Source organism: Macrosteles quadrilineatus, unplaced genomic scaffold, assembly GCF_028750875.1.
Source record: "Macrosteles quadrilineatus isolate MER2022 unplaced genomic scaffold, UCM_ALF_1.0 Scaffold_4__1_contigs__length_99947679, whole genome shotgun sequence".
Taxonomy (NCBI): domain Eukaryota; kingdom Metazoa; phylum Arthropoda; class Insecta; order Hemiptera; family Cicadellidae; genus Macrosteles; species Macrosteles quadrilineatus.
The window spans coordinates 11,658,504-11,684,970 of NW_026542597.1; the positions used below are offsets into that span (position 1 = coordinate 11,658,504).

Here is a 26,467-nt window from a genome sequence, read left to right on the forward strand (position 1 = left end):
AGCTAGAAGTGAGAACTAATCCAAACAGCTGATTGTTATTTCATAAAATGTAATAGTAAACATTGGGAGAAAATTTGACAAAAATCGAACAAAATTGGGTTTTTGATGGTTCGTTATTTTGTTTTCAAAGAAGCAGGGCCATGTTTTTATATTCAAAGACACTCAGATATCAGAAAAATGATTAGACCCTTGATCGGTACTCAAAGTTTTCTAGGAGTAGGCCGCGTAAAATGACATTTTGGCGTCACAGACGGTATGACAGAATGGACAAACAGACAGAAATTTAGATAAGACTCATTTCGGCTTTCTTAGGCTATGAAACGTAAAAATAACCAAAAACTGCATGATTCTAAGCAATGTACAGACAAAACTGTAATTTTGTTTATATAGATTTTCAGTACTATCTCTGAATGACAATAATAATTGTTTACTTATCCAGAAGTAAAATCAATTGGTTTGGTGGTTATCTGCTTTATAACCATCTTATCTAGAAATAATTATGACTATCTTATCTTATTTAGAGCTGATAAATTCTTTTGGGTTATTGTTCCTTGAGAGAAAGTAGTTACTGTAGTTTGTTTCAAGATAAGATATCCTAGACAATTTTGATATTTAGTTGAAGTGAAATTTGGGGAAAATATCCAGCAATAGTTGGAAAATGTGTATACTTGGAACATGCAGGATATCACAGCTCTCTTTTGTAGTCACTAATTAGTAACATGCCGCGTAGGCCTTGGTATACTGTATACTAGGCTAGTTTAAAAATCTTACTATAAAAATCCAACCCCTTCAAACAATTTTAGGGCCTAAAAAAAGGTTTAACAAGTTCATTTTTATTTTCAATTCCTGAACGAACTGTATATCCCAGAACCAGCAATATAATTGGAAGGTGGAAAATTTTTTTTTCTTTTATCCTTCTGCTGAACACAGTGTGTGGCTTGATGGAGAAAAGGTGGTTGGTTCAATAAAACAGCAAAAACTACAAACACACATTTTATCCATTTAACAACTTGAAAACTACAGTTTTTGGTTAACTAAAATAAATTTCCTCTTTATTTTCAGCAAAAACTAAATTTCCTTTAGCTACAAATAACTAAGTCCTACGCATAAATGTCATAGATAGTAATAGTGTGCTAAGTACACATCAATAAGCCTGGCTGGCAGTTATTGCAAACACGCCCTTAACAATAATAATGTGTTAAACTAAGTGAGTAAGAAACAATTATAGACCCTTTCAGGAATTGTTTTAAATTCTGAATCTAAAAGTGTATTGGCCCCCTTTTCAAACAATGCTTAATAATGACTTGTCATGTATATTGACCACCAATAAAAATTTACACTGTTTGGATTTTAACAAATTGTTTAAAATTAGAAATTACATAAAATCTCATGTCACTAAAATACTAGCTACAAAATGATTATTGTGCCTTGACAATAGTGTTGTTTTAATATTCCTAATTAAGTCAGCAGTTGCATCATGTGTAAATTTAATTTTCTAGCTAATCAAGTGAATTTAACTTTTAGAAAATGCTACATATTTAAAAAGTCATTATTTGAGAATTGTGATGAATTAATAATGGCTACCATTTCATAATTGGAGTCATTTGGGAATCCTGAAAGGGTTGTTAGCACGTAAAAGGCAAAACTTACAACAACAAAACTAAACAAAAATAATACTTCTAAATCAAAATACTTGTGTATCGATAAATCAAAACATGTTAAACGTACTTTGAAAGCCCCTATTAGGACGTTCTAGCGAAAAGATTGCATGTTATTACTACTATCTGAATTACACTTTTATCTAACTAACAAATGACATTTGAGCAACAAAAAACTACTTTTGAATCACTAACGCTACTTTTTTTTTTAACATATAACTACAAAAACAATTAGGTCCATTTGACCTAAATTACATTACTGACCCGATAGTTACAAAGAACACGAAACATTTCACTAGAAACACTAAGTCATGAAATTTAATGTGCTGTGATACCAACTGAATTTATTCTTTAGTCAGAACAAGTAAGTCTTGGATACGAGGTTTAGTCTTTATCACAGGAACTTTGGTAAACAAGGGATTGCAAAACTCATTACTGCGGGGAAGGTTGGCTTCCTGCAGCTGATGCATTGGTGGCAGACTCTACTTCTTCAGCAGCTGGCTTCTGCGTAACCTCACCCTCACCCTCGGTCACAGCCTCGGCCGCAGTGCTCGGTTCACCAGCCTCACCTTCCTCCATTGCGGCGCCTTCTTGTGGCTCGATCTGAGCCAGTCTTTCCTTCAGCAATTTATTTTCATCCTCGAGAGTCTGAATTTTCAAATGACATTCTTCCAATTCTGCCTTGATCATATTCAACTCTGCTTCATCTGGCTTGCTGCTATCTCCAAGATGTTTTATGATGTAACTGGTAAGAACTTATTAAGGACAAATAGGTGAACATGGACAAAACACAATCCCTTAGTAGATTTCTCATCCTAATGGCACAGCTGAAGCCTATTTTATTATTAGTTCTGTACATTGTTGTGCTGTAGAGGTCATGTTTTGTTTACAATTTCAGTCATTTAAAACTCTGTTTAACCAAATAACATGATTTAATCATAAACAATAACTGGTCTCCTAGTTATATAACCAAACAGTAAAACACAAACAATGAAAATAACCCTAAAATAATACAAACAAAATTTCATCTACCTAAACTAGCGATCAATGTCGACGTAAATAATCTAGACACGAAAAACGAACTTCAAAATTTACCATGGGATGAGAAGTCTACTTGTGTTAGTTAGTCTATGGTAAGAGGTTAGGTAACAGTTTTGTACTCAAAAAGCATTCTGGTAAACTATTATGTATATCCTAGTATAAATTCATCAAGACACTAGTAATTTAGCTTTGTATGATGTTAGAAACAATATAGGTAACATAAAGCATAGGGGCCTAATTTATTTTGAATGTTTTGTACAATAATGATTATTTTGATGATTTGTTTTAGAACAATTACGATCATGAATAGGCATACGATAAAAGAAAATTATTATTAGGCTACAATTTGATGATTTGGGCTTATCTTAAATGTTGATTATGATCATGTGAAATGTAAATAGTTATAGAAATGTACCGTAAGTAAACAGTGCAAATTTGAATTGTAGACTAAGGCCTATTTACATAAATAAATATTTTTATACATAAAAACGTTTAGCCTACTACTTTTTGCCACTCTTTGAGCCAAACTTCAAGAAGGAAGCAAAGTAAGTTAAATTGATTTATTTATGCTAAGTATGAAAATTGTAGGAGAATGGCACCTTGAGTGCAGCTTAAAAACTTTCATCTTAACTCAGGCTTTCCTGACGTTTTATCATTTAATGCTAATGTTCTGTGGACAACCATTAATGTTCTAAGAGTGCAGGCTGGGCCCGGTGCAATAAGCCCAACACAAATTTCTCAACTTAATTTTCCGAAGCCTCTAATTGAAGTGCAGTAGGTACCTACGCAAATTTTAAAAGGATACTCCAATGGATCAGCTGGTTTCTCAGGTTCATCATAGAGCATCACCAAGACTTTTGACAAGGCGTCCAAGGCTCCTGCTTTTTCCAGATATTTGCGGAACTCCTCTCTCTTTGAATCTAAATTCTAAAAAATAACCAACTGAGCTTAGAAAAATGTATACAAGCTGCCAAATATGCAGAGTGACACACGGGAGACAGAGGGTTTTCATCTGGGTTGCATGGTACTGAGAGTGCAGTGCGGTGGTGGGAGATGGTTGTGGTGGGCATAGTTCTTCTCTACACAACAAGACACCATTTCATTAACTCAGTTACTATGGAACAGTGGGACTTGCAACGTCAATTGTTTGTCTATGGCAGTTTCATGAAAAGTTGCGAGTCTATTACAGCTACACAGTGATTGTTTTGTGCACAGTTTAATGAAGGTTGAAATTGAGCTGTTCTGAGCCGTAACACAATCCTCAGATGGGTGAAAACTAACAATTGACTGGAAACATCCTGGATAAGAAGCAACCTGGCCCGAAACACTTTGTAACGACACCATAAAACGTTGAAAGGTTAAGGGAAAAGGTAGTCAGAAGCCCAGGACGGTCAGCTAGACGTCATGAGCTACGAATTAATCACGAATTGGTTAGAAGAACTTTGAATCCAGTATGTTTCCAGTCAATCTGAAGTTTTTCAAACTTCTAAGGATTGTGTTATGGCTCGGAACAGCTCAATGTCGACCAACACTAAACCAATCCCCGTGTATCTGTAATGACTCACAACTTCTCATGAAACTGCAATAGGCAAACAATCAACATTGCAAGTCCCACTGTTCCATAGTTACTGAGTAAATGAAACGGCGTCTTTAATAGAACAGAACTAGGCCAACCACAACCAACTCCCACCACTGCACTCTCAGTAGCCTACAACGCGGATGAAAACTGTCCGTCTCCCATGTGTCACCCTGTAGGCTAGTTAAATAGTGCAGTTAAAAATTTATGAACCTAGAAGTAAAAAAATATGTGGTTGAAATACAAAGAAAATCCTTTATTGAGGCGAACTTAGTACCTCATGGTCCTTTCTTACAGTTAACCTCTAAAAATGAACAATAATAATAAACCATAAAAAAAAAACAAAGTTTACAATAAACAAATAGGTCTAATAACAGTACCTACATAAATTTATTTCTCTAACATACAATCACACACACATACACCCTCTGCTGCACCCAGGCCTAATGCACGCCATCCCGTGGTCATCCGGTTAAGATAATATTCTTTCAAGTTAACAAGGTTCAGTTCACTGCAGCCTATGTGGGTGCAGTTCCGTAGAAAAACTACAATGTATTATCGGATTAATGTATGTTGATTATGATTTGGTTCGATATAAATGTCAAATTAAAATTAATTTTACCATTAGGGTATAATAAATCAATTAATACAGTAAATAAAACATTTATAAAGTTGTTTCTTTAATTTATCCTTAAGATGGTGACACACTGTCGATCCTTTCCCCTTCCAAGACCCCGAACTGAGCAGGGAGAAGGCTTAATAATGTACACCGATCCAGACATCAGGCCAGATAAATTTGTACAACCAAAGATTACATATGCTAACGCAAAATAGATATTGCAGCCAAGCCATTTTTGTGATATCAATTTCCATGCGAAGCCTAGCGAATGTCTTCACAACCTAAGACTTCATTGCCGACACGACCAGCTGTTATTTACGTATTTTTTGTTGATGTTTATTGTTATGGTTAACCTTTATTTATGGTTGTTTGCTTTTGCTTATGTAAGTAACGGGAGGTTTGTTAGAAGATGGATTAGCAATAGTGAAGAAGTGTTAGTATTATGTGTAGTGAATTACAATATTGTATTATGATGTGGATATTTTCATGAAAACTACCAGGTATTAAGACGAGTGTAGCTGCCTATGTGATAAATGGCAAACACGGCAATCAAAAAACGGCAAGGCCTTCCCGACACTGCTTTACATTCTCGTTTAGTGTGTGAACTGCATTTTGAACCTAACTGCTTTATAAATAATATGAGAAGTAAAAAGGAAGCTGTACCAACATGACTAGTTATGTACTAACAAACTATGGATGTACATCAGTTGTTACTCAGCAGTCTGTGCTCATTACTGCCTCTACAGACGATCACCACTCACAACCGTCTCTCGGCAGCCCCTTCATCACATAGCGATAAATTCACCAGTATTTCTATTGGCAATGTCTCAATATCTTTAGAGTCTGCCTTATGATAACAGTTATGATACAGTTCCGAAATATATTATTAACTACCTTCATCATACTGTTATGCAATAATTTGTAATTTATTGTCAACTGAAAATAGACGTACGTTGAACGTCGTGGTTTAAGTGTTTATCAACGAAGACCACTAAGAGGGAAATAAAGTATCCTAGGCTATATATTTATGGGGTTCAAATTTGGAGAGGGGTGGTTAGGCAATTTCTGCTCCAGGGCGCTCCAATCCAAACCTGACTATGCCAATACAATGCCTTAATGTTGATTCAGGAACTTACCATGAATGGCTGTTGTAAAATGTAGTCACAGGCTTCCGGTACAAAGTATTCGACCTATTGTTAAATATAATGTTTAAAACAGGCCATACCGGTAAATTGGGATGTCGGGTCACTCGGGTTAGTTCACTTTCGTGTGATTGCGAGAGTGTGACTGACCTCCAATTACCAACCTAAATATCGTTTTTACGTGGTAAAGATAACCTCTTTAATTTATGTACAATTAACATTTCGCTGTTGTTAAAACTATATGTTTTTAAATTTATTTTATATAGTTGTCAGTTGAAAGATTTGTTATATAAAACAATCCAAATTTAAAATCTATATTTTATATCTTATGCTGTACATTTTCTTCAAAGCTCTGTTGCAAACGGAACTTAAAAAACACCAATAATGTGACGAGATAATACTTAGTTTGAAAACAAATGCCGATCTTTGTAGATAAATGTTCTTCCTACAAACTATGTGTATATTGCTATGTTTAAAAAGGTCAAGTAGCCAGTGAATGGTTAGGTAGTAGTTGACTAACCATACATTCCTCATAGTGAGTTAGTAGCAAGATATTACGTGAGTCTAGAAATCCGGAAGCAAACTTTGTGGGTCAAAATTACGAACTCACAAATTGTCACTAATTATTAAAACTTGCAAGATTTATAAATTTCTAAATTGTTAAGAGTTCTCTAAATGTACGTTAAAATTCAATGCAGAAAAACTAATATAACATTGTAAGCTTATTATATCACTGTGAAAGCAATTTTTGAAGATGTTTATAAATTAATGTTTATATCAGTAAACTTTAGTATCCTTTAGCTCTTTGTTACGCGGTCACTTTAATTTTAAATTAAATAACTGTTATTTTAGTAAAAAGATAAAGTTATGGTACATTAATGATAGCTGTGCGCTTTCAACAAGAGATACGATGACGACGGGTTGGCGAGCGCGTTGCGTACAGGCCTCAGTATAGTCTTTAGTCAATGTACAGGCAAGTTAATCCCGAGTACGCGGACATTACCGAACTCACCCGAACTTGAATGGTAATGCAGATCGAGACTTGACACAGCGCCTCTGTTGAGGGACCACCCAACTACGTGAAGGTGGCCCCATCCTAAAACGACTTGGCACAATTTTGCCGTAAGGTGCAATATCTATTTTGCGTTAGCATATGTAATCTTTGGTACAACTAATAAACGGTATCAGCATTCTGACACATAATTTCTCCATTAGTTTGTCAACAACCTTTATCATGTGTAAGTGGTGAGAGTAAATATACGGAAATGGGATTTGTACAATTTTGTTCATAATTTAAAGGACTATAACATACTAAATTTTTAACAAAATCGTTCAGGCCATTTTTGGGAAAATCAGATTTTTCTGTTATTTTATGGGGTTTTTATAGGAAAATAACATAATTTGCAATAACTTTTGAACCGTAATTTTTAATGTTTATATTTTTGTATGTATAAAATATACACACAGTTTGACAAGAGCGCATGAGAAAATAAACTCTACCATATGTGATAGGGCGCACGTGGAGAAAACCTCCGCATACTGACACCATGTCACTGAATTGCAATTAACTACAAAATAAGGAGGTAAAAATAGCTTAAAGGGCATTTCCGGGATGAGGAGCGTGAAGCATGGAGCCGGACACGACTGCAGACACTCATTATGCATAATTTATATTAACAAAAACTACAAGTGCGGAGGAAAACTCCGCAAGCGCCCACTCGAGGGTTAATTAACAGTTTTGTCTAAGGAACATGTCCGTAACATGACTACAAGATCGCGCCACTCCTACACTCATCTCCATTCATACAGTAAGTACTAAATAACTACCATTGTATGGTCGCCATTCAACTTTCAGTAAAAAAAATTAAAACCAGTGTTAGGCTAGGCCTAGGCCTAACTTAGATTTAGTTTGGCCGGGTACACTTCCATATCTGTAGGCACAAACAACTGAATGAAAATATCAATCGATATGGATCAAATTAAGCATTTGAATAAGTTAACCCTCCGAGTGTTACGTGTCGTAAAAGCGACTCATAACACATCCGCTGTAGTGTTATGTGTCGCTTTTGTGACTCACAAACACTGTTTACGGCGACGGCTCTGGGACTGACTGAATCGGATTGAACTGGATCGAGTTAGGTATCGTTTTTTTTCAGCAGATTCAGAGCTTTCTCCTGATGTCTGTTTCTATACGCTTTTCATTTTAGTTCCGAAAATATTGCAGCAGACAGCTGACGTGCGTATTTGTAAACAGCTTGGTTAACCTCGCACCGATGACCGATGTGTTTTATTAAGTTTATCATTGTTTTAGTGTTAAAAATCAAAAGTAGTGATATACGTGGTGCATAATAAGAAGATTTAAGTGATTTTGAAGGGATGGTTGATGATCCTGAAGAAGTAGGTAGTGATATTGATGTAAATTATCAGCCCGATTCCTAGCTATGGCTAGGCTAGGCCTATGCATTCTTAGCTAAACGCTATGGACCGAAATCTGTTTTTCGCCCATAACTTATTTATTTGCAAACCTACTTCCTTATGTTATTATATTTTTGGAATCCTCATAAAATTCTGAACAAAGTGGCTATTTTAAAATATTTGTAGACCTATAAATTATAACAATTTATTGAGCGCAAACATAAATATTTTGCTGCACATTACTTAAGGTCCTACACTCATTCGAATGAAAATATTGATCGATATATCGATTATTCGTTTGGTTAGTTAGGAAAGGTTAACCTAACCTAACTAACCAAACGATATATCGAATGAAACAATCGAATAATCGATATTTTCATTCGGTTGTTTGTGTAGAACCTAAAGTAAAGTGCAGCCAATTTTTTTCATTTATTTTATAATTTTTGAGAAATGTTAACCCCGCAAAAATTGTTGAACATTTTTTTTGTAATGTTTTATATGTTTCATTTTTAAAGCCCATAGTTTTCCAAACAAAATGATATATAAAACAGTATACTTTACATTGTTTTTAAATTTCTAAGATACCGTACATTTTAATAAACACAGAGGATACGCGTCCGGTAACCAGACGTGGATTACGCGTCCGGTAGTGACGTCACCGGGTTGTGGGGTCCCGGAACGTCATTACCACGATACGATGTTCGGCCAGCGTTGTTCGTGGTGTAGTGGATAGAATGCTCGGCTGATATCCAAGAGGTTCCTGGTTCGAAACCCATCGGTTTCTTTAACTTTTAGTCACAGATTTTGCTTTAAATGTAATTTCTTCTCAACCGTATCTTTTGTTCGAATTTTTGGCATTTTTAATTTTATGTTAAGAAGAGAATTGAGCCTTCATTTGATTTTTTTCATTATCAGCAAGTTTGGTTGGTTAGGTTAGATTATGACAGTAACTGCCGGACGCCTAATCCACGTCCTGTTACCGGACGGGTATCCTCTGCGTTTAATACAACTCTGGGATTGCGCAATAAACGGGCGAACATTAAGACCAAAACTAGAGACACTTGGAGGGTTAATCAATATTATGCACTCATTCGGTTGTTTGTGCCAACAGATGTAAGTGTAGGCCTACCTGTTTGGCCTAAGAAAGGATTAGCTTATTTAATATGTGAGAATTTTATAGGCCTGTAACCACAGAGCTAGGCCTAATTAGCTCGTGTCCCTTCAGTATTTAAATTATGAAGGTTTATCTAGTTCCCTATTTTGTAAAAAGCCTAACTTAAAAGCTTATCATACCCATGTGGACTTCTTACATAGCCTAGGCCTAGTCCAGACTGTTTTGTAACTTATCTAGTCAAGGCCTAATAAAACCTAGCCTAGGCCTAGCCTTTTAGCTAAGAGCACAGCAAACATAACAATTACTAAATAGGCTACATAATGTTCAACTAATTGTGTCCAACCACTTGTACATTGAGTACTTCTGTCTTTCTGTGTAGTTTTATGCTATGGCTGAAGCCGAATCTTCACTTTGACTTACCCTGTAAGAAGTCATGGTTGTTGGTTCCTTTACAATTTACAATAAGCCTTCCAATTATCAATACTCAAGTTGATTTTATTTATGTTCTATTTTAACTAGGAAATATAGAATGGACTACTTTAACAATAGAAAAGTATCAAAGAAACCGTGGTGAAATAAAGTAAAGTAAGAGTCTTGTCTCTGTGCTGCTGCTGCTGTCTGTAGTGCTGTTGCTGTAGTGTAGTAGCGTTTCGTAAGCTGCTTTGTAATTTTGTTTCTGTTTGTTCCGTTCCGTTTGTTGCTGCTGGCTGTATGTTACAGTCGTTTACGGAAAGCAGAAGCAAAATGTGTTGTTCACTCGCTAAGCGGCAGACAACGGCAATCAAGGAAGCGAAAGACCAATGAGGTGATGAAGCATGATGAAGCGAGAAGCGTTGAATAAAACAACTGAGGTGTTATAATCTTTTGATCTCTCAATGATTAAAATGATGAAAACACAACTGACCAAGTAGAAGAAGACAGTAAAAAGGATCTTACCTATTATTCCTAAGGAGGGTCCAGTAAAATATTGTCAATTATTGTCATTGGTTAGATCTAGCTGAGATTAAACATGGATTAAACCTACTTCCTCACACTATTCAGTTCCAGGATCTGATTTGAGGATTTGTCGTATTCAGTCAGATGAAATTTTTACCAAAACTATTAATCTACGTACTACGTTACTGATCACCACATGGTGAATTTAGAGGGAATATAACTACTAATAATAAAATTGATTTACGTTTCCCGAGTGGATGTAAAGCTTTTTGATTGTTTGGTATTGAATTTAGCTGAAGTTGATCCTTTTGACAAGTATAGTCCTACCATATCAATAACAGATATGCGAGAACTGTGACAGTTTGAATTCCCATTTATTATTTGGCGAACATAGCTTTTTGCTGAATTCTAAACAGTAATATTATTACAGTACTGCCAATTGAGACGAAATTTATCAATATTTTATTACCAATGTAATGCAATTGTAAATAAATAGACAATTATTGAAGTAATTACTTGTTTAAGTTTAAACGAGTTGCATTACAGGAGACCAGACACCAATATAGACACAAAAAGGACCATGTCTGCCTCCGGTTTGTTCGTTGACCTTACAAAGGCATTCAATGTTGTTGATCATAACCTGCTTCAAAATAAGCTGGAAAGGGGTAGCGGATTTTTATCCCCCTGGAATTTTACCCCCTGGGCAAACGTGACGTCACAAACCAGGGGGTAAAATTCCGGCCACGAACTTTTGAGTTTCGCGACATCAGATCGATGGATTAAACGTGGAATTAAACATATATTTTCACGGTTGTGAATTTTTTAATCATAACACATCAAATTATAAAAACCTAAAGTGTACGGCCTGGATTTTTACCCCCGAAATCTTACCCCCCGGATTTTTACCCCCGGAATTTTAACCCCGGATTTTTAGCCCCCAGATTTTTTACCCCCGGAATTTTACCCCCTGGCCAGATATATAAATTAGTGAGAATGATTAATTATGTTCATTCTGTTTTAATTTAAAAGTAAATATTTTATTATTAAGTAACCTGATAGATGGATTAAACGCGGAATTACACATATATGTTCACGGTTGTGAATTCAATCAAAACACATCAAATTATAAAAACCTAGAATGTACGGCCCGGATTTATTAGTAAAATTCCGGGGGGTAAAAATCCGGCCCGTTCATCTTCAATTGTCTAAACGCTAGTTATATGGACAAGGGGTAAAATCCCGGTTTTTTTCGCTAATCTAATTTATCACGCTCTGACTATTTTCATTAGACTTCCAAATCCGTGGAAGTAAAATTCCGGCCGCGAACAAACTTTTGGCCACTCAGGTTACTGCGTCATAGTGACATCAGCTTTGCCCAGGGGGTAAAATTCCAGGAGGATAAAATCCCGGCGACCCGCTGGAAAGGCTGGGCATCCGTGGAGTGGCCATAAATTGGAGTTGTTCTTATTAAGGGGCGAAAAAATAGTTTTTTTTTAAGTCCGTTCTTACATATTGGTTCTTCAGGTTGTTTTTGTGGTAGGATTTATGATGAGCGTAGCCTACCGGTATACTGTGTGGTAAGTACGGGGGCCTATCTATATATATAATACGCTAAACCGATTTTTGTAAACAGAACTCCTCCCTCATTTTTGGACCGATTTTGATCATTAAAGTGTCAAAAGAATCTATCTATCTATATATATAATACGCTAAGCCGATTTTTGTAAACAGAACTCCTCTCTCATTTTTGGACCGATTTTGATCATTAAAGTGTCAAAAGAATGGCCCTGATCTGTAGTTTTGCAAAGTCTTTTTAATTTTTTGAAATTGTTATTAGTTTGGGCAGGATCTTCCATCAAAGTTGGATTTTCTCCCATAAGATTAACATGGGGGAATCTAAACATTTATTTGGAAACTTTGTCTCCACTAATTTGAGAGAACGACTGGGCGTAGAAACTTGGTAGAGGTGTCCAAAGAAAGGTCTTGGTCTCTAGATAAGTTACCAAAAGAAACACGAGGTGAATCCCGTTAGGGCTCTGCCCCAGAAGCCTTTAAAGATCCCTCCACAGATTTGTTTACATTTCCATCATGTGGATAATACTTTTGAATTATTTAGAATTATTTAATTGAATTATTATTTTATTTTGAATTATTTAATTGAACCTCTGATTATTTAGACAATGAACATTGAAATTTTATGTTCTGCTCCACTGACAATGTCAATGCATGTAAATGTCCATGATAATAAATGATTTGATTTGATTTGATTTGATTTGATTTGATTTGATTTGAATTAAACAGCTGTCAATTCTTAAATTGTATTTTAAACAACACACGTTTATTGGGAGCTATTGAATTGTCTAAAAAGAAGTATTTGTAATGTTATTTACTGGTTTAAAAATTGATTTTCTTCTGTATCATGCCATGTTTTGCAATATAACGTTCCATTACGAAATCAGTTGACAATCATTTATAGTAACTTTTACAATTATTTCGTATCGAACTATCTCTTATATCTATTGTACGGGTTGGTGTCTGCCTTTATTACCACTTTTGCCTATATTTTATCATATTATTCTAGACAGATCATCATAGGTTCATGAGATTATTGTCATAGATATTTTCAATCATTGGAAAAGTCTTTGATTGTGTAATACAATACAAAATAATACAAAAAATGCCGAAGGGCACGTTGTCCATATTAGCCGTGTCCATATTTTGTTAAAATATTAGTGTACAGCAAAATTTTACAATATTTATGTAGACATATGTGCATGATTTAAAAAGTCATTAAGCTGGAAAACTGCAATATACTGCAAACATTTCAGAGTGGTTACTTCGATGTATTTATTCAGCTTAGTGAAAACATAATAAAGGTATGTGTACAAATAAGAACTTCAACTTTTAGAGAGCCTTTGAATGTTATTAGACTAACGAAGAGGGTTCTGCATGTTAAATATCGCTACTCAGCATCAAACACCATTTAATTTATCTCTAAAAAATATAGTCTTTAGTGGACTGAGCAGCAGCCTAAAAATACTATGTAACTTACTTATACAGTAACAAAATGCCCAAACTCGCATTTATAATTCGGCTTATATATTTCCCCAACAGATTAATTATCTGTAGAAGAAGTTCATTGAGCTCTTATCGTGTCTAATAACATCCGAACACAGAAACCTTGCCTAGAATCGTACCGGTACCTATCTTTGACAAATTATTTGCAGTGGCCTATATTACGGACCGTGACCCACTGGGTTGGTAGCATTTTTGAAAATAACACGACATTTTGGCTGTAAAAAATGGCCCAATGAGTAAATACTATTTGATCAGCTACTGTAATGACAGAAAGGTCATATTCCTTTTAAACTAGACCACATCATCCTTTATACGATACGTTGATTAACAATGCATTTTAACATTAATATTTACGTAACAGCCAATTTACAGTATTCTTTCTTTTTGGAAATGCCACTTTGCTATGTCATTTATTTGCATTATTTGTTGCCAATGAAGCCGCACGCCCATATAAACGAAGAGGCCCCTAACCGTCGATTTCGACGGGTTTCTCCTAGTTTCATAATAAACTACAAACTAATATTATTAGTAAATCAGCTGCTCGCCCAATGCAAATCTGATGGAAATTACAAGTTGTAACTTGTAGTTTATTATGAAACGGGCCCCAGGTACCAAAGGGGTCCGATCAAGCTTTGGCCCGTCCTTTTTTCTTCGTGTCCATCAATAATCTGACTTATTCTGTAGTTTATAATTCCAAGTTACAACACTGACAATGATAATTCCCTCATTTTTTCAGCCCAACTTTTCAAAGCTAGAAATCTAAACATTTATAGGGAATATTTTGTTTTCCAATGGCTTATATTTTGTATTGGTTGCTTATAGTGTGTAACGTATTTAGGAGTTGTCATTGGACAGTAATCTAAATTTTTACAGACACTTTGACAAAATTGACATTAGGCTTAGTACCATAGATAAAACATACTCAATGAGTATGTTTTATGTTAGTACTTTATCCTTCCACCTTGCTTAGTACTAGCCGGTACAAGTGTTTTCCTTTTATTCTCAGGCTCTCCTGTTATCAAGACAGACTAGTCCTTCTGACAGCGACAGCGTATTAAAGGTACGTTTTGCTTGGAGTTGGAGCGACAGGTGTGACAGCCTACTACCAACCACGATTACTAGAAAAATACCGGTATGGATCATTAACATAAACAAATGACGTTGTTGGCCCGAATCCTATACTAATATCAGTGAACATATGTTTTGGCAGTTCCATTTAAGCAATGTTAAATAATGTTTATTTTCGGGCCAATAACGTCATTTTCCTACAGTTACCTAACAATGTACATGTTCTCTCATTGATTTGAGAAAGCAAAGTGGCCAATTCGCTCATCAATAGTGAGACAATGTTAACATTGTCTCACTCTAATTACTTTGTCTCACTCCAGATTTTCAACGTGAAGGCACGAAATAGTGAGCGCGTAACATGCAGGCAACGCCGTATGCGCGCGAAATACGTTGGCAGCACTGGCTGTAATAGATAATAATCTACTTACGTATCACGTATGCCAGTAGGTGTCAATTATTAATACTTGAATTATGCTGTACATGTTTCAAGTCTAAATACGGCTCATCTTCAGCAGCATTTTTCTATGTACAATTTTTCACATCGAGAGATGATTGTCGACTATATACAGACCACATATACACACAAACACAGAACGTTTTAGCATGCTATTTTTATTTACACGTGTTTTTGTAGCGTACGCTCGTTGAGATAATACCCGACCGGACGACATTTACAAATGTCGTCCGGTCGGGTATTATCTCAACGAGCGTACGCTACAAAAACACGTGTAAATAAAAATAGCATGCTAAAACGTTCTGTGTTTGTGTGTATATGTGGTCTGTATATAGTCGACAATCATCTCTCGATGTGAAAAATTGTACATAGAAAAATGCTGCTGAAGATGAGCCGTATTTAGACTTGAGTACAACAGCTGACCAGCTGATTTACAGCCAGTGCTGCCAACGTATTTCGCGCGCATACGACGTTGCCTCTTGCCTGCATGTTACGTGCTCACTATTTCGTGCCTTCACATTGCAAATCTGGAGTGAGACAAAGTAATTAGAGTGAGACAATGTTGATGAGCGAATTGGCCACTTTGCTTTCTCAAATCAGTGAGAGAACATGTACATTTTTAGGTAACTGTAGGAAAATAACTAATGTTTATGTTTATGATCCATACCGGTATTTTTCTAGTAATCGTGCTACCAACCAAGAAGGCACGAATACAACCCCAAAGATATAAACAACCGGCCCCTCCCACCTCACACCATTTTGTTTGCGGTAACGTAACGACAAAAACGAAAAGCGTCGTCGTAAACCAATCAGTAACAGTAAACAAAACATAACCTCAAATTCTTAATGGGAGAAGAGAACGGAGATCGAATTTGAATTTATACCAAACCGTATCCGTTCGACGGATGAAGATTAATATTCATTAATCGCTAGACTTCGTCTGAATTGAATAATTGATTGTTTAATACACTGCGTTGTTTACCACAGCGATTTTTAAATATTCAAGCAAGATATTAATAAAGATAAATATTCATTAATCGCTAGACTTCGTCTGAATTACTTGTTTAATACACTGTGTTGTTGTGATCCACAGGGATTTTTAAATATTCAAGCAAGATATTAAATTATTGACAATTTTGAATGGTCAACACAATTTCGGATTTGGAAACTGGAAAACCCCTAGCAGGGATAAGAAAATGAAAATAGTGTGTACAGTTGAAATAGTAAACCGAGCTCTTCCTTCTTTAAGTTTGCCCAACAAAAAGGGAGTAAAAAGTAGCTTAACTATTGGTAAATCTCCTGATGGTAGTATATTTTTGCTTCATCAGACGAATCAAAATGTTCCTGGAAACAAATTTAAGGTGAGTGAGGTCTATGCTAGGCCCTAGGCCTATTGTAATTTTGTTAGTAAGTAGGAAGTAAGCCTAAGTTTATTAACTGACAAACTTTAGTACCAAGTTAAGTGGTCAACTTAGGGATGACTAGGCCTACTTAGTCATCCCTGACCAATCCTGGTTAAGTTAGTTAATTACTAGGCCTAATTACGGTTATGAAATGAAATGCTTTATTATCCTTAAGGCATGAAATGCAATAGGCATTGTCAAAACAAATAGCAATATACAATTTTCATAAAAATTTGTATCAAACACTAATAGTTTTCCCCTAATAGGTGAACAAATTCGCATCAATAACTTAGCTGAAATATTGACCTGTAGATACAAGTACCTATCTTATATAGGTAGCCTCCTTTCAAAAAAGAACTTATTAAAACAATTGGACACTCACTTAGTTGATCACACACTTTGCACAGTAAAAATCAGAAACTGTGGTTTCCTTCCACAGTATTGGAAAGATTTATATCGACAGCTTTTTATGTTTGATTGATTTAATAAACTTCTACAGTATTGTTACCTATATTGTATTGTTGTTGGGTGTATAGGCCTAAGTTACAGTACAATAAAACCTCGAAACTGTGTAGGCCCATTTTGATATTTCTTCTGTAGATTTTTGTTGGTTTTTACTAGATGATAGGCCAACCTAAATTGGTATCTCTAATTAGGTTAGGGTAATTATTTAAAATGTCTACTAGGTATGATTTATTATTTGATGTCTAAGTTAACTGAGTGCTCTCCTCACTCAGTCCACAAACAGACCCGTCCAGACCACGCCATATTACCATCAGTACGGCTAACTGAACCTTAGATTCGTAGTTTTAATCTCCGTTTTACAGCCACTTAGGAATCTGTCTGACAAAAACTGATTGCATTTTTGGATTCAGCATGAAAAAAACTGAAAGTAGACATCTAAAAATTACATAATATCCTAATGTACAGACATGTTAAATAATTGCTGTTAACTTAGTTTTTTCTATACCGTAATACCTAAGCTACTTGATAATTGTGCGCTGAATATGCAATATTAATATTGAATCGTATTTAAGTTATATATATGTATTGTTTTCATCTGATAATATATTCATAGGCTCTCTGCGAAACTGTATCCTAATCATTTACTGTAAATCAAAGGAATTTCCGTTGTTTGTTGATTTTAGTTAGTTATCCTTAATTGTCTCGGTCCTATGGGTGATCGTTAAATTCATACTTGGCTTAAAATACCTAAGTAAGTACATTTGTATGGTCGCCATTTCATAGAAAAGTATTAAAGTGCTTCTTCTGTAGTCTATATAGGCCTATTTGAAGGTTAGCTTGTAAGTCAAATTTTGTAATTTTAATTGGGAATTAATTCACAACCGGTCATTTGAATTTTAATGTAGGCTACCTAAAAATATTAGTAAGTGATTGTCTTGTTATTGTTTTCTCATAATGTGTTGAAGAGGAAGTTAGGCTACTAAGAAGGTCTAGCTTTGATTCAAATAGTTTTGCTAGGGCTAAACACTAGGTTTTTTAGTTTTTGGTTCCTAACACAAATCAGTTAGGCTATTTACCAAACATCCTATCCAATTAGAAGTAAAGATAACTTTTACAGCTAGAAAAATATGTCTCTTTGTTTTAGGTCTTGAACAATATACAGACAGTTTTCACCAAATTTGTTAACGAAGGGAAATCCACGATCCGTCTGAAAGAACCAGAATATGACCTAGCTATAAAATGTGACCCTGTCCAACTTAAAGCATTTTTAAAGACTTTGAAATGTTGCTTGGGTGGGATTCCGTCAAGCCAGTTGTCTACAATAGGAAGCTGTGTTCAGAGTAAAGCCCTTAAACCTGTCAAGACAAAGATGATAGTTTCGTGTCGAGATGACTACCCAGTGTTAGAAGGATTTCCTCGGACGTTAGAGTTGTTGGTTGTAAGTTCACTTACATTTATTTGTTAAATAGGCACATAAGTTACACTTAGCAGTTTAATTTTGGAATGTTGGATTTAAGTTTTTATCTCTCCTTCATGTTGGTTGTTACTGTGTATTTAGCCTAATTGAAATTTTAGTAAAATATTCACAAAAATGGCATAAAAAAATAGAATTTCTGTAATGGTTTGCCACAATTGTTGGGGAAGCGGATTTACACTCTGAGACCAGACGCTTATTTTATTGTAGTACTTGGAGTACCTATGTTCATTGTTATTTTCACTCAAGCTACATACTGCCATACAAATACACACTTGGTTTCCGTTCTCCTCTGAAGATGAGCTTTTTAATGTAAGATAAAAATGATAACTCTTATATACACAGTCTTGTATCACTGGCTTAGAACAGCAGGCCAAAATAATTTCCTTACTTAGCTGTTTTCTGAAACATTACTTTTAAATTGAGAAATCATCTTATCAACCTTAAAAATAATTCAAAATATGTTTAAGTTTTTCTACATGCAAGACATAGTTAGTTTAGGCCTATGCGAAGACTCATTCTCTGAATGCAATGAACATTTTTTCTATTTTATTTTGCTTGCTCTCCTTTTGACGTTTTTTTATCAAATTTTCTCATCTTAATCATGTAACTAAACTGTTTTGTATTATAACATTGATGCAAAAATGTCTATTTTCAGATTAATAGTGCAAATATAAAAACATTGGACAGCCGTATTTTGCGGCTAAGAAACTTAAGAGTGTTAAATCTAGAAAACAACTTTCTGACTACACTTCCTGAGCAGTTTGGGTCGTCTCTTCCGAACCTCACGGAGCTTTGTATCGCTAACAATGACTTTGGCTGTGGTCGAGATTGGAGGTGGATTGTTAACAACAAACTACAAAAACAGCTCAGATTGCTAGATCTGCGTAGAAACAAAGTGAGTTTCGACTTATTAGATAGAAATAGAAATCTATTAAAATCATTCACGAGCGTAGCAACTTAACCACACGGTAGACATCCTCAATTAGATTTGTTTGGTTCAAACTTCGTTTAGGTAAATACTTACTAATGACTTACAAATTCATGAATACACATAGGCCTAGTTAGGCACAAACTGAGAACTGATTTTGGTCAGAAGTTTGTACCGGTACAGACATTATGTAGTACCCATAACACTGACTTCTGTAGATCTACATCTTTTTCTTAAACGATATTGTACTACAGTTTTAACCAGTTTTGTCCTTAGAGCCAATGCTAGGATTGCAAGATCCAACAATCCTGTCAATAGCGTTTTTCTAATTTAAATTTGATAACCTTGCAATCTAACTTCATTCTTTGCATCATAATCTATGAAAAAAACCTTTAAATTTTTCAGTCATTCTCATTCATAGAGCACTAGGCACAAAAACTAACCTTGTCACATCTCAAATCGGACTTTCAAAATCTTTTAGCCATTTTTATATGCGATATACTTGCCTCAACAAGCTCTCAACTTTTAAAGCAATTTTAAATAAATGTTACTAGCTTTTTAAAATCATTTTACACTCAAGAGGAACTTTTAAATACTATTAGTGATACATCTTGCTTAGAACTAAGATATTGTATGTATTGTAATTTATGACTAGCTGGCCCGACAGACGTTATCCTGTCCTAATGCGGTTTTATGTCAATGCTCGTTCATTTTCAAGATGAGCTCGTTTGCATGGCTCAATCACATCCTGCAAACTATGCTAACTCGCCTCAAGGTTTAAGTTCGTTTGCTACGCTCACTCACCTTTTGGTTGCAAATTAGCTGTTGTCATAAATTTAAAACAAATAATAGTGCTGCACCCTGTTGGTAAACCTATTAAATTTTTAATGCCATTGAACATCACAGAATTAAATTGTTTAGTTGAACCAGCTGTTAAGATTCTTTAATTCCATTTAAATATGAGTACTTATAAGGTTAACATGGGAAACTCCAGAGCCACTGGGGCAGAGCCCTTTTGACGGATCTGCACCAAACTTCACACGAACCATCCTTGAATAATGCTTATTAATGCCTGAAAGTTTCATTACAATCTTTCGAGTGGTTTCGGAGTCCATAAATGACAAACAAAGAAACAAACATACATTGGATTATATAGATGACTAGCTAGCTGGCCCGACAGACGTCGTCCTGTCCTAATGTGGTTTTATGTCAAATGCTCGTTCATTTTCAAGATGAGCTCGTCGCCTCCAGGTTGAAGTTCGTTCACTGCGCTCACTCAACTTTTGGTTGCAAATTAGCTGTTGTCATAAATTTAAAAAAATAATAGTGCTGCACCCTGTTGGTAAACCTATTAAATTTTTAATGCTATTGAACATCACAGAATGAAATTGTTTAGTTGAACCAGCTGTTAAGATTCTTTAATTCCATTTAAATATGAGTACTTATAAGGTTAACATGGGAAACTCCAGAGCCACTGGGGCGGAGCCCTTTTGACGGATCTGCACCAAACTTCACACAAACCATCCTTCAATAATGCTTAATAATACCTGAAAGTTTCATTACAATCTGTCGAGCGGTTTCGGAAGGACAACCAAACAAACAAACATACATTGGATTTTATATATATAGATGATAGGCATACTATTTCAATTTAATGTAGCCTACTTATGTTCTAATCCCTAACAATAACTAATAAAATGATTTGTTTAATAGCTGCAAAGATTCTTACCAAATCTTATTGCACATCTGTGTTTTTCAGATATCCGTTCTTCCTGACAGAATAGTGAAGCTTGTGAACTTGGTGACTTTAAAATTGGACCACAACTCCATCAGAACCCTTCCCAATGGTATTGATCTTATGAGGAACTTGAGGTGAGTATAATAGCACTGCTACTTTCATTAAAATCAATATTAAAGCATTGGCACCATTTAGGCCTACCATAGATATAGAAGAAAGGAATTCACTTTACGTGGTGGAGTAGTTAGTGTGTGTTCCATTGGGTCCCTGACATGTAACTGAAGGGTCAACTTAGAAACAATGAAGGGGAGACTTTCTGTTCACATTAACTTATTATTGTTTATTACCCTGATAATTCTATACAATGGACAACTTGAACACTCTTATCACTTATCAGTGATCTCTTTTAAGTTGTAGTACACATTTTTAAGGAATGAAAATAAAGTGTTGTATCTGTGTCATGCTTCAATTAGGATTATTTTTAAATAACATGTAGATTTTCTGTAAAATTTAAAATGAAAAAAAAAAATGTAATAAGACACAGATGTCACTGGGTCAATTGTATGATTTATGATAATAGGTTGACTTCAGATACAAACATTGATTTTTCAGGTTAAATGTAAAGCCTAAAAAGGTGTTTGTGAGTTACATTTCAGCTTTGATGTAGTCTAACTACTTTTTTAATAGTGAAAGAAATACTGTATGTTAGCGGTTAATTGCTTTCCAACTACCTACTTCATCTTTTATAAGTTAATACCGAACTATACTACAGTGATATTTCAGGGGGGGGGGTCATTATTCCGGGGACCGTCACTGACACAATATTAAGGAACACTACTGTTTCATAATCACTTCATTTGAAAAACATGCCAAAGTGAAAACTGTATCGCAATTAATTTAACTTCACAAAGCTATAAATACTTTACAAAGCAAATAATGTTACTGATACCCATACAAATTGTTTTTAAACACCGTTTTTGTCACTAAGCCAACCACAATTTTTTTTTATTTCAGGTATTTCTCTGCAAGTGATAATGAACTGTGCTATGTGCCGAGAGGGATCTTTGACTTGAAGCTAGAAGATGTAGACCTAAGTGGAAATAACAGTTTTGGATACTGTAAGGCCAAGAGTAAACCAGGACTTAACGACTTCATGACAACTCCCAAGCTGTTTGACATCGCAGCTTCTAGTGTGATAAACCATAAGTAAGTACTGGAATTGACTTTGGAAAAAGCTAGTAGACTTCTCATGCTATCGTGAAATTTTGTGTCTGTTTAGGTATGTTCTTCGTATAAATGCAATAATGATATCTGAATGTTTTTCTTTCTTTTTAGGTTTTTTTTTTTTACTACTGAAAGACAATCGATTGTGATAATAGATTATTTTATTTTTTTTTTTATAGTAAAAAAAATACCAGACAGAAACTTACACAACATCTCTGAAAACTGCACTCAGTTCTTTAATACTTTAATACTTTTCTTTGAAATGGCGACCATACAAAGTAGGTATTTCAAAGCATGACAAAACCTTTAGGCAGCTTGTTTAAATTATTGTGGTACATGGTGATTCATCACTATAATGGTGTTTTCCATGTTTATTAGTCAAAATCCTAGTGAGTTTCCATGCCAAATCAGATAAGATTTTCGCACCAATGTACTCTAGGCTGCATCTTAAGACGAAGACGAGGGTTGAATGGATGAAATAATCGCTCTATTCTGTCTTAGACTAGCAGGTTTCCCCAGTACCATCTTTTTAAGGCCTTCACTAATAAAAACATTTGACAGCCGTATTTTGCGGCTAAGAAACTTAAGTATTAAATAATCAAACAATCCGATATTGTTAACACAATATAAAAAAATACACAGATAACAACGCATTAACGATACTAAGTTGCGGTGTTATGTATATTACGCGGATGATATTAAGGACAAGCAGTTATGAATTATGGTAGTATATTACGTTACTAACCCGGAAAAACTGAGTCCCCGAGCAAGACAAAGTCGAGTGCAGGATTACCATACGAGTCCGGTAAAAACATTTTTGACAATTCACGTACATTATGTTTTGTAATTATTACCCTAACAATAGAAGGATTTTGCCAACGTCTTTTTCAAATACCCTTAATTTGTATTAACTCATAATCACGTTATTCATTGCCATCCTCAATAACTTCTTATTGATTTCTTAGTATTTCGTGGGGATTATACTTCTATAATCCCCACGAAATACTTGCTAATTGAGATTGTACTATATTTTACTCTTGTTTCAGATATTAACTTTGTTTTAGTGTACTAAAGCTACAAGTTTTCTAGGTTACAATATTCAGCCGATACACTGCCTCTGACTGTGATTGAGTACTTGGAGGGAGTCACGTTCTGTACTTGCGGCAAAGCTTGCTTCTCGTCTCAGCCTGTCAGCTACGTCACAACCTCCTGCAACGGATCTGCATGGAAATCCGTCACGTCTTCTCACGTTCCTTACGTTGTAGCTGTAAGATACTGCTCTAGTCACTGTTACTTGTCTAATTCGGCTATGTGGCAGAAGTAGGGTTAATGTTTGTAAATGTAACTTTCCAAGTGTCACACAGTCGCCAGTGATAAATTCCATCGTGCCAAACAATATAATAAGGGAATTTTCTAATGTTATTGTGGACACAGCTGTACATCAGAACTTGCATTTAGCTTCTCGTAGGTTTTTTAAGGTGTATGCACTATTAACGTTACCCTATTTATTGAACGGTTCAAGTACCCCGAAAAGTGTAGTTTTATATGGCCTAAGCATGGGAAAGCAAACCTTAAAATTTGCTATCAGAAAACTTGGTTATAATTAAGTAACGATCAAGGTTTTAAGCTGAGAGATTATGGTTGGAACAACTATGTCACTCTGAATGTGACTCTTAAAGTGGATCAGGTTGACTCATGGTTATTTTGAAGTAAAAGTTAACAATTAAATTTAATATCGCTTTAGTTACAAAAAAAAACAAGGATATTTTTGCAAGGATGCAATTAGTGAATTGTTGCTTTTTTATAACTTTGAGCATATAAGCCATGCAATGTGGTGTACCAGCAAAAATAATTCTGCATCACTGGCACTGTTAATTATTATTGTGGATCAGCTGTTTCAGTGTTAACTATTATTGTGGATCAGCTGTTACAGTGTTAATTATTATTGCGGATCAGCTGTTGCAGTGTTATTGTTCAACTTGAATATGACATCATAAGCCTAACCTATGGATTGGTGAGTTTTAAAGCATTAAATGTTATGAACGTGGTTACAGTAATTCTATAATCCTTCAATGGTAGAATAATACGCAACTCAACAATTACTTTAATATTTGGTTTAAAAGTACAGTAGAACCCCTGATATCCGGCCTTGGTTTTACCCAAAGTCCTCTGTTTATCCGCCCCCTTCTAGGAAGCCAATAACAAATGGTTTTCTTTCTCACAGCTTACAGACGTGTAGATGCAAGCACTAGTCTTTGCGACTTGAGAGTTGTCACTACTTATCTGTTTATAAATACATTTTACTGTGTCACTACTTGAGCTAGAGGCCTAACCTCTGAACAGTTGGTGGATTGTTTCCAAAATGGGGTTAGTACAGTCAATTAATTGTTGTATTTCACAAAATGGATAAGAAAGTTGAGTAGAATTGTATGTACCATTTAAGTCCTAATTATCTCCAAGGCAAAATTATTGTAATTTGTAGTACCTTTATTATGATGTAAAAAGTTTAACGCCACACTACGTTGTTTTGACAAACTTCCCACACAAAGATTTAGTCCAGAAAACAGCTGTTTGCCGCCAGCTTAATGAAATGGGGTTTCATTACATACTACTGTACTATAATGAGTTTTACCGACACCAACCAGCTGATTATATGATGTACTTGGCAAGAGCGGTTAGTTTATAAAACAAAAACATAACTTCTCTTAGAGGGTATGACTAGTGATTGTTAGTCCTTTAGTCGGTGGAAATATATAAGGATTTGTACGGACTTAGTATGGCGTAAAATATCGTACGTCACTCGTCCCGTAAACACCTATTTTCAGGACTAGTAACATAATATACTACTCATGTAAAGATAACCTCTCAATCATTTTGTCTATTATGATGGTGTTAGTGTATATTATACTATCAATATATTGAACTATTGACAAGAATGCAAAAATGCTACAACCGATGAAATCAATCAATACATAATTTAAAATATGCGATTACTTACAATTGAAGTATACAACACCTGACTTTACTCCCTAGGGGCTAAAATGGTTTTTTACTCCATATCCCTGTGGAGCAAAAGCACTATTTTAGACTCGCAACACATGTACTATTAAAATGGCGGTTTTTTCTGCAGTATGACAATAGCTATTTGTGTAACTAGTGTGCGAAGTGGCACTTTGCGCTCGTGTTAAAAAACATATTTGTCCTACAGTTACTAAAAAGCATATAAATAGTATTTCAAACACTAACCACCAGGTTAAGTCATAGTATCAAAATTCAAAAGGCTGTGAAACGCTGCACCAGCTGATTGTAGTTGTAGTATCTTTAAGTGTTGCCAACTTCTTTTCAAGCTTACACTTAGTATGTGCCTTATAAAGCACACTGTTTTGTGTTGTTTGGAATACTGGAGTGCAGAAAAATTAAGTAAATGCAGAAATTAGCTACTTTGCATGCTGTTACCAGTGCAAGGAAGCCTTCTTTGTCGGATAACTGTTGGAAAAATTGTTGTTGGTAGCGCGACAGGCTACAAATCCATTGCAGCGGTGTTGTGTGTTTGCACAGGCTAATGTAAGATGTCAAAGAGACTGTCAACCTCTTAAAAAGACTTGGAAAGTTTGCAAAACACTTTATAGTCATAAAATTAAAAACTCATTCTTGATGACGGAAACATTCTGGTTTGCTGGATGCATTTTTAATCCAGTAAACATTGACCAAATCTTACATTTTGCACTTTTTTGTTCATCAATGACATTTTGAAAATAAATTATCCTTAATTCTTTGTTTGCTTGATCGCAGCCTGTACTTAGTCATGATGGTCTGTGAAATTTAATTTGAATTGAATAAATGTGTTTTGTTTGTATGTAAGTAGTTTGTTTTTGTTCTCTAAGCGGTGAAATTATACTCACCCATCCACTATTAAAGCTTTACTAACACCCCTTTTTTAATGCACAAAGTGTTTGTTTTTAAGTAAAACTTTCGGTTTTTTTAGATTATATTTGTTCCGTTAAGTCAATCATGTGGCTGTTTTATCAATAAATTTTGTATGTATTGTGTTGATATTTTAGTTATACATACCTTACTCAGTACCTGTTCCTAACCTAACTTTATGAGCAGGCCCGTGTTTGACCCTGTCAG

The 26,467-nt window shown here is 35.1% G+C and overlaps 2 protein-coding genes across 2 annotated transcripts; one reads left to right on the forward strand and one right to left on the reverse strand.

Annotated features, from left to right (window-relative positions):
- Positions 1–980: 980 nt before the first annotated feature.
- LOC128991927 (c-Myc-binding protein) lies at positions 981–10,188 on the reverse strand. The gene is made up of 3 exons (XM_054415213.1): positions 9,986–10,188; positions 3,505–3,626; positions 981–2,403 (listed from the first exon to the last, which is right to left on the reverse strand). The coding sequence occupies exons 1-3, from the start codon at positions 9,998–10,000 to the stop codon at positions 2,091–2,093; spliced, it is 450 nt and encodes a 149-aa protein (XP_054271188.1). The 5' UTR covers positions 10,001–10,188; the 3' UTR covers positions 981–2,090.
- Positions 10,189–15,961: 5,773 nt separating this feature from the next.
- Positions 15,962–26,389, forward strand: LOC128993293 (leucine-rich repeat protein 1). The gene is made up of 6 exons (XM_054417087.1): positions 15,962–16,462; positions 18,114–18,407; positions 19,102–19,341; positions 21,134–21,246; positions 22,127–22,318; positions 23,426–26,389. The coding sequence occupies exons 1-6, from the start codon at positions 16,298–16,300 to the stop codon at positions 23,658–23,660; spliced, it is 1,239 nt and encodes a 412-aa protein (XP_054273062.1). The 5' UTR covers positions 15,962–16,297; the 3' UTR covers positions 23,661–26,389.
- The last annotated feature ends 78 nt before the right edge of the window (positions 26,390–26,467 follow it).